This window comes from Crocuta crocuta, unplaced genomic scaffold, assembly GCF_008692635.1.
Source record: "Crocuta crocuta isolate KB4526 unplaced genomic scaffold, BGI_CrCroc_1.0 scaffold216, whole genome shotgun sequence".
Classification (NCBI taxonomy): Eukaryota; Metazoa; Chordata; class Mammalia; order Carnivora; family Hyaenidae; genus Crocuta; species Crocuta crocuta.
Genome location: NW_027531504.1, coordinates 5,554,480 through 5,563,976, shown reverse-complemented (window position 1 = coordinate 5,563,976; position 9,497 = coordinate 5,554,480). Strand labels below are relative to the sequence as shown.

Below are 9,497 nucleotides of genomic sequence, written 5' to 3'. Positions count from 1 at the left end.
TTTCAACAGGATTCCTTGGAAGAAAGGAGCTGGAGGGAAATTCTTAGCCAGATTAAAATGCTAAATATTTTCGAATATAGAAATAAGTTAGATAAAATTAAAAAAAAAAACAAATGCACACTACAATAGATTTTGTGCCAACTTATTCTGGATAAGGATGTTGTACTAGAAGCAAAGGGATAGTTTAATTTGTGAGGTACCTAGAGAATTAAATGAGAATTTCTCTTCTCAGACTTTTTAATATATATAAATACTAACTTTCTAACGCTTTCCAGAGTCTTTCAAGTTCTTCCTTCTACTTTATCTATCTTAAATTTATCACATTCTCTGTATTAAGCCACAGTTTCTTAATTGTTTCCTCACAGATTACCCTGAGCTTTATCTTTGCATATTTCCTCTGAAATCCCTTTTAAATTATCTATATCCTTACAAAATAGCAGTTTTTAAACTTTTATATTACAGGTCCTTTGAGAACCTGATGAATAATATGGAGCCTGTCCTTAGGAAAAAGATACATTTATTATAAACACAAATGTCTGTATACAACTTCAGGGGGTTCATAAACCTCCCGTGCCTGGCTTAACCTTACATAAGGGGGAGCGAGTCTGGTGAGGAAAGAAGGAAGCCAAGCTCAGTTTGGACAAGCAGGGAGGCTGAGGTGCTGCTAGGTGGGTGGGGACTCCCCCTCCTGCCACAACTCATCTTACAAAACCTACCACACGCTCACTCCGGAGGCATCTCTGCTCTGGGTGCCAGATCCTTCCCAAATCATTTGGTCTCAGCTAACCTCCAAGTCTGCCCTGGTAGGTCCACTGGTTAAGGTCACCTCCTAGACCCCCAATCTCCCCCCATTTTTGCCATGCCTCTTCTAGAAGCATCCCGTCAGGTCCTCCCTCTCCCTAGCCCCAGGCCACAAGGCAGCGCTGCAGACATTTATGAAAAATGGTGACCTGATGCACTAAAAATTGATTCTCACCAAGCCCGTGTTGCCTAAAATCCTACTCCTCCCTTTGTGTTGATTCCATAGGAAACTGTCCAGTCTTCTCTATCCCTCTCAAGGTCCTGAGGCCCAAGAGCGCTTTTAATGTAAGAGTAAAGACCCAGTCATTCCCTCCCTCTCGAAATGCAGCCTCCTCTTTCTGTTTCACATATTCTTTTAATTACCTTGGTCTGAAACCTTAAAATCTGCTTGGACTCATTCCTGTTAACCACCAAATCCAGGGAGGCACAAACCCATGCCTTTCACCCTTCACCCCGATCCCTCCTTTCCCACCAGTGGCCCCTGCGTGTCCTGTGAGTCACCACCCATGTTCCTCATGTTGATCCACCAGCAGACTTGTTTTACAATCCACCTTTTCCTGTTAAAAATGTTAGATCCCTTCCTACCTACAAAATCTGATTCTTACCATTCAAGATTCATCATATCCTACCAGGCTTTCTAGAATGATCTTCATTAACTTCTGCAACACGGTGGCTTGCTACTCCCTCCAACTTGAATTTCCACCTCTGCGTTGTAACGCTGTGCTGCTCAGAGCTAGGTCTACTCCCACAAAACCTTTCCTTGATAAATGCCAGTTGGAAGAGAGTCCTTCTTTACTGATTTTTTCTCAAATGATACCTGAAATGTGCCTCCTTTAAATGCCAAATTTTGCATGTGACCTTTCCTACTAGATTAGAAGCTTTCGTGGACGTGGTTTATTTCTTTCTTGCACATTTTCATATTTACAGTAACAACATAATAAGCATTCAACAAATGTCTTTAAATAAACAAATGAATGTTATAATTTTTTCCCATTAGCTTTCACATTAACATTTTCTTCCAAGTTGGGTTTGACATAAATGCTGTGCTTTTATTATGCCTGTTGTAATTTTTCATGTTATGAGCTGGTACTTACTTTCTGGAGCATCTGTGCTAAGAATTCGTTCAACTGATGACTAGAGAGACCCTTCAGGTCTTCTGTGGTGAATGAATTTAAATCCTCTTCTTTGGCCTAAAAAAAATGTTTCCTGGTTATTCTGTACAAAATGTGCAATTTAAAATTTATTGGTTTATCGGACATAGAAGTAAAACTTAAGAAAAAGACAAAAATACAAGGATGTATAAGATGGTAAAAAATAAATTTAAGCCTTAGCTACTTTCACAGTTTTGAGACGATGTTATTGTAACTTAAAAAGCTAACATGACTCTTTAAATTTATATTACTTAAGAAAAATTAGGCTATTAATAGTAAAAAACTTTTTACACCTTTGCATCATTCAAAATATACAGATTTTCAAAGCAAAGAAATGTTACAAAGAACATGTCAACTAATTTATAGGCCAATTTAAAAATTTGGATAAAAGTTCAAATTGCAAACTCTTTTAAGTACTACACTAATAAACTGAAAAGGCCACAAACTGATGTGTCCCTCCAAACCCGCACATTGTTTTCCCTACTTAATCTTGGAAATCATCTAAGAAAAAGAAAAATGTGTCTGTACTTTTCAATTTAAGATTCATTGCCAAAAATCTTTGAAGATAAGATTAAGAAATATTAAATAAAGATTATCAAAGTAATTATTAAAAAAATCGCTAAGTAGTTTTAAATTCTTTTCAACTAGGGTTTCCTTATTATTATTTTTTTTAATTTTAATTCTAGTATAGTCAACCTACACTGTTATATTAGTTTCAGGTATACAATATAGTGATTCAACAATCCCATATATTACCCAGTGCTCATCATGACAAATGGACACTTTAGTGCCCGTCACAGATTTAACCCATTCCCCTACCCACCTCCCCTCTCTGGTAACCATCAGTTTGTTTTCTATAGTTAAGAGTCTGTTTCTTTGTTTGCTCCTCTTTTTTCCTTTGCTTATTTGTTTCTTGTATTCCACACTGAGTGAAGTCGTATGGTATTTGTCTTTCTCTGACTAACTGATTTCACTTAACGTTATACTCTCTCGCTCCATCCATGGTATTGCAAATGGAAAGATTTCATTCCTTTTTTATGGCTGAATTAAACTCTGTGTGTGTGTGTGTGTGTGTGTGTACATATGTGCACTATATCATCTTTATCCATTAATCTATTGAACACTTGGGCTGCTTCCATAATTTGGCTATTGTAAATTAATGCTGCTATAAACACAGGGGTACATGTATGCCTTAGAATTAGTGTTTTTGTATTTATTGGGTAAATACCCAGTAGTGTGATTACTGGATCATAGGGTATTTCTATTTTTAACTTTTTGAGGAACCTCCATACTATCTTTCACATGAACTAGGGCTTCTTTTAATTTTAAAAGAAATGTATCCAATGTTTAAAAAAATCAGATAGGACTGAATGAAAAATTCCGTTGTTTTTGCCCTGTCTCCAAGTCCTACTCCCCAGTAACCAATTTGAATAGTTCCTTATATATCCTTCCAGGAAATTTAATGTATAAATATATCCTTATAAAGAAACATTATTTAACATCTTCCTCCCTGTTCAGAACCCCCTTTACTATCTCTCTTTGGAACCTCACCTTGGTTATCAAAACTTACAAATCTCATGCTCTGCTCAAAAAGATGCAAATTTAAAATATTTATTAAGGATATATCGTAAATGGTAAAAACATTAAAAGCAATGGGATGATAAACCAAAATTCAAGGTAACGGTTACCTCGATGGGAAGGCAATGTGGGTAGAGGGGGGATGAGGTGGGGAGGGATGGTCCAAAAGTATCGCTGAGGTTTTCTTTCTTATGTTTGTGGTGGGTACACCTTTTTACACCTTCTGATAGGCGATATACATTTTCTTCTTTTGCATTTGTTTAATATTTAAGAAAAACAATTGAGCAGTAAAACAAGGCAAAGAGAGAACTAGTGATTACAGTGTCCTCAGTCTGTCTCTGACACGGCCCCTCCCTATTGATAGTGAACTATTTGTAATCATCCATGTTGGCTGCTGAGCCTAAAGGAATATCTAAGCAGAAATCAGGAGCAGTTTTAGTCGGTGGACTGGGATACATTTTTCAAATGAACACAGAGGTCCTGGGGTGCCTGGGTGGCTCAGTCAGTTAAGTGACTGACTGCATCTCAGGTCATGATCTCGCAGTCCATGAGTTAGAGCACCACGCTGGGCTCTGTGCTGACAGCTCAGAGTCTGGCTCCTGTTTTGGATTCTGTCTCTCTCTCTCTCTCAAAAAATAAATAAACATTTAAAAAAAATTTAAAAACCCCAGAGGTCCTAATACATCACATTGTTGTCAAAGACCCATCCAAAGCATGGATCTCTCATGCTTTTCTCCATGACAAGTCTGTGAACTACACAAAACATAAATTTAAGACACAGATAGAAGGGCTAAAGTATGATCTGTGGTAAGATGAGTCACCAGATTTCCCTCTCTGCATTGGAATAATTAGATCTTTCTAAATTATTTAGTGTACATAATTAAAACATTTGTCTAATCATAACACCTCTGGTCCCTCTTGTTACAACACTGAACGCAGGGAGCCCACTACTCCAGGCAAAGTATTGACAGTCGATGTATATATGTGCACAACTACCCTGCTAGGTAAGGAGCTGCCTAGATACTTTCTACCCCTCAAAAAAATCGTGAACTAGATCTAAAGAATTAGTAATGTTCTAACTTTGTCATATTATCAGAATCTTCAGAAAGATGTTTATATTTTATTTTAAATTATAGTATCTCTTTCCTTGGTTTAGGTTTATTTGTTTATATATTTATTTGAGAGAGAGAGCGAGCGAGCAAGTGAGCTAATGCACACAAGTGGGTGAGGAGCAGAGAGAAAGGGACAGAGACGATTCCAAGCAGGCTCCACACCGTTGGTGCTGAGCCCCACGCAAGGCTCCATCTCACAATTGTGAGATCATGACCCGAGCTGAAATCAAGAGTCAGTTACTTAGCCAACCGAGTCACCCAGGTGCCACTTCCCTTGGTTTCTTGTTCCATTTTACCGAGTTGCCTTACTCCTAGTTTTTCTTCCTTCTTCTGGCTCTAAGAGGGTTCCCTCAAAACCTGGAACTTTCCATTCCTCTTTCTTATACTCCATATTTAATGTTTTCAAGGCCTTAACTAGCTATTTAAAATTAAACCTCAAAAGTATTTCAAATCTTTTATTTCCTCCTGCACTGTTCTAGTTCAAACCCCGCAATCCTTCTGGTCTGAAATGCCATCTTATCTGACCTAGTAGCTGGCTTTCTTACTAACTCTAACTTTACCATCTTAATTGATCCTATATATTACACAGCTTGATTAATGGTCCAAATAAGCAAACTCTGATCATTTCGTTTGCAATCCAAAAACCTTTAAGGATCCACTGCTGTTTACAGATTCTGTTTTGTATCCCTTAGTTTGACAATCAAGATTCTCTAGAATAGGAAACTAATTTATCTTCCCAAACTGTTTTCCCTTTACTAATTCATATATTTATCCAACAGTGAATAAATGTGGATGGTGCTGGGGATACAGAGATGAATAAAAACAGTTTCTGCTCTCAAGGAGCTTATGGCCTGGTAAAAGAAACAGATAAAAACAATACAGTAAAAAAAATACAAATACAGTAAAAGCTTTTTAAAAATGAGCTTCACTGGGGCAGCTGGGTGGCTCAGTTGGTTGAGCGTCTGACTTCAGCTCGTTGTTTGTGAGTTCAAGCTCCACATGGGGTTCACTGTTGTCTGAACAGAGCCTGCTTCAGATCTTCTGATCCCTTCTCTCTCTGCACCTCCCCTGCTCATGCTCTCTCTCAAAAACAAAGATGAGCTCCACTAAAACCACTCATTAAATGAGCCAATACTCTCTACCCTCTGTGTAAAATGAGTGGACGCGCATCCAGAGTGCACCCTATGCTCTGATGGGCGACCCCTTCAATATCAGTGCTTTTTCTTCTCCCACCTATTGATTTATTATTATTTCTAACGTTTATTTATTATTGAGAGACAGACAGAGCATGAGCGGGGGAGGGGCAGAGATGGGGAGTCACAGAATTGGAAGCAGGCTCCAGGCTCTGAGCTGTCAGCACAGAGCCCAACATGGGGCTTGAACTCACAAACTCTGAGGTCATTTGCTGAGCCAAAGTCGGATGCTTAACTGACTGAGCCACCCAGGTCCCGTCCTGCCCCCACCTGTTGATTTATGTGTTAACTACATAAATTTGTTTCCAAATGTGTTTATGTCCGTTGTAGTTGTAATCAGGAAATCTTGTTAAATAATAGGTATACTGATGAAAGAGGAGTGCCAAAAGAAAAAGAGGTTTCTATAAATATTAAGTTTATTGTTCTGGACAAACTAAGTCAACTTTAACTTAAAAATTGCCGTACAAAAAATGTTGCTACAAAATTGTAGACAAGATCTTTGTAAACAGATGGGAATAACAACAGGAAAACCTAGAAGGAACTACCAATTGCTCTGCAAGTGTATTTAAATTCTATTTCTAATTTAAAAGAGACTAAAATTGGGGCATCTGGGCGTCTGTGTTGTGTTAAGTTTCTGACATCGGCTCAGGTCACGGTCTCACAGTTTGTGAGTTTAAGCCCTATGTTGGGCTGTGTGCTAACAGCTCAGAGCCTGGAGCCTGCTTTGGATTCTGTGTCTCCCTCTCTCTCTGCCCCTTCCCTGCTCCTGCTCTGTCTCTCTCAAAACTAAATAAACATTAAAAAAAATTAAAAAACAAAAGAAACTAAAATTAGAAGTTACAGGTGCATCATGAATTTAGTTTATGCAACTGATATACAGCTTTGGTCCCATAGTAAAAATCTGAGTAATTCATGTTTTAAAATAAAATGTCTTCCTTATGATTAGTTTTTATGACACCATGCTTTAGCCAATTTTTTCAATTAACTGGTTCACTGAATTGGCTAACTGATTCATTCCAATCTGATAAGAGTACTTTAATGATAGCACACGTGCGTGCACACACACACACACACACACACACACACACACACAGCCAGAAATGGTGTGATAGGGCTGTTTAGGATCCTATGGGAGACAAGGAAGGAAAGCCTTACTTAGCCTTGGATGAGGAGAGAGTAAGGGGTTGGAGGAAGCAGAGAGAGCAGCATTATAGAAGGCAAGAAGGAATGGAGTAACACTATCTTAATGAAACCCAGTGGAATTTAATGGAAGTCATTGTGGCTATGGCCCCATGTCAGAAGGGAAGAGGAAGGTTGGGAGATGAACCGGAAGAATAGGCTCTAAGCTCTAACCAGGCGGAACTCACCTAATCCATGTAGGCTCCATGTTTTGTTGCTGCTTTAAAAAAAAAACTCTGTTTGGACTTTGTCCGTCCCACCCAGAATGTCCTTTTCCTCATCCATGCCCAAACCATATCCAGTCCCAGCTGAAATACCCTCTCGTCCCAGCTGAAATACCCTCTCCTCCATGCCACAGCCAACCTCAATGTACTCCCCCTCAGGTGGAAGTATTGGTTCTTTCTGGTGACCTCTTGTAACTTCATTTGTTTCTGTGCATGTGCAAGTGGTTGGTGGGGAAGGGAGGGACAGGGACAGGGAGGGAGAAAGAATCTTAAGCAGTCTCCACGCTCAGCGGAGCCTGACACAGGGCTTGATCCCACAACCCTGGGATCATGACACGAGCCAAAATCAGGAGTCAGAGGCTTACCCGACTGAGCCACCCAGGTGCCCCTGTATCTTTTCCATGCTGCTCACCACTTAACTGCTTAGCATCAGTTACTTATAACTAAACTTTAGAAACAAGTGTCAAAGGCAACACATAAATTTGTTGCAGATAACAGGATGAAGGGTAGCAAAATACACTATCCCCAAATATCCTACTTTAGCACATAGATTAATTAGCTGTAGGCTCTTGAAAAATAGGAAAGGCAAGGAGAGGTCTTCTCTGTACTACACTCATTTGCCTAAAGACAGACCTTCCAAAAGGAACTCAACTGTCATTGATCCCCTCTCCTGGGAGTTTCATCAGTCAGGCAAGACTGACTCCTATCACAGGAAAGGAAACTAAAAGTTGACACCACAGCTAGATAAACTTCGTCACAAAACTGACATACCTTCCATCTATTCTCCTAAGGACCCATTTATCTTTCCTAAAAATCATTTATTTCCCCCCAAAAGGCCTTTCCTTTCCCAATGAAATGGTGTTTAGTCCTGAATGAGGCACGTCTGAGTTAGTCATTTTTCCATGGGTCTCTCCTGTGTATGCATGAGATATACATGTTAATAAATTTGTTTTTCTCTTGGTAATCTGCTTTTTATTCCAGGAGTCTCAGCTAAGAACTCAAAGGGCAGAGGGAAAGTTACTTTTCTTCGTCTACAGGATTGCTCCTACATTTTCTGTTATTTTTCATTAAAGCGCTATCCAGGGTGCATCTTCACCTGGGTTTCAGTATATGCACAGAGAGGTTCTCCTCAAGGGGGCTCCAGACACGTGAACAGTCCCTCTGACGACAGAGCAAACGTGCCTCGGTTCTTCCCTAACAGCTGGCATTAGCACTCATCTAAGATCAGTTTAGATCCACCTGGTATGGTAAGGGGTATACTTGAAGCAGTAACTTACATATGATTTGTGAGGAAAAGAAGAAAGAGAAAATGCAAATATTTTTGCGTACCTTTTTTAAGGCTTGAAAAGGAGCAAGAAAAATGGGAACTAATATCAAACATCTATTTGCTCCCTCCACCTAAACTTAACTTTACACATTGAGGGCTGGTACCACTTTGGACAAACTTGACTGACTTTCTGTTGTTGTTTAAGATTTTATTTATGTAAGTAATCTCTACACCCAACGTGGGGCTTGAACTCACAACCCCGAGATCAAAGGTCACACACTCTACTGACTGAGTCAGCCAGGCACCCCCAGACTCGATTCATGAATAACCTTTCCAAATACATGAGTTTATAAGTAAAGTCCCTACCTGCCCCAGCCCCATCACCCCCGATGAGTAGAGACATATCTGTACAATTCAAAAAGGAGCTCAAAATCACACATCAGTACTCACCGCTATCCACCGTTGACTTAAGGCAATGCAAGCATTTGTCAGAGTCATATCATAGCTGCAAAGATGAAAAAATACTGGAGATTAAGTTTCATAAAGATGTACATGCTTTTCCATACAGGCAACGTGGAAGTTACAGAAACACTTAACTTTCAAAGTTCTTTAAAAAGAAATTTTTTTTAATGTTTTATTTATTTCTGAGAGAGAGACAGAGACAGTGTAAGCAGGGTAGGGTCACAGAGAGAGGGAGACACAGAATCTGAAGCAGTCTCCAGGCTCTGAGCTAGCTGTCAGCACAGAGCCCAACACGGGGCTCAAACCCATGAACCATGAGATCATGACCTGAGCCGAAGTCGGATGCTTTTGAGCAACCCAAGAGCCCCTCAAAGTTCTTTTTAAATAAAGATCAGGAATCCCAGAGTGATGGAAACAGGAAATCTTCTACCTGACTTAAATATTCTGGCGTCATCTAAGAACCTGGAAATCCACATGGATACCAAATTAATGAAGCACCTGACTGTCCTCCAGAAAGAATGCCCCAACAT

General features: G+C 39.5%; 1 protein-coding gene across 1 annotated transcript in view; it reads right to left on the bottom strand.

The window, feature by feature from the left end:
- Positions 1-9,497, bottom strand: part of LTA4H (leukotriene A4 hydrolase) — a 36,296-nt gene that overhangs the window by 1,873 nt on the left and 24,926 nt on the right. The window contains exons 15-16 of the mRNA XM_077772305.1: positions 8,956-9,010; positions 1,896-1,991 (exon numbers count right to left, since the gene is read on the bottom strand). Of these exons, the coding sequence (XP_077628431.1) occupies positions 1,896-1,991; positions 8,956-9,010 (151 nt within the window). The remainder of the gene's footprint in view (positions 1-1,895; positions 1,992-8,955; positions 9,011-9,497) is intronic.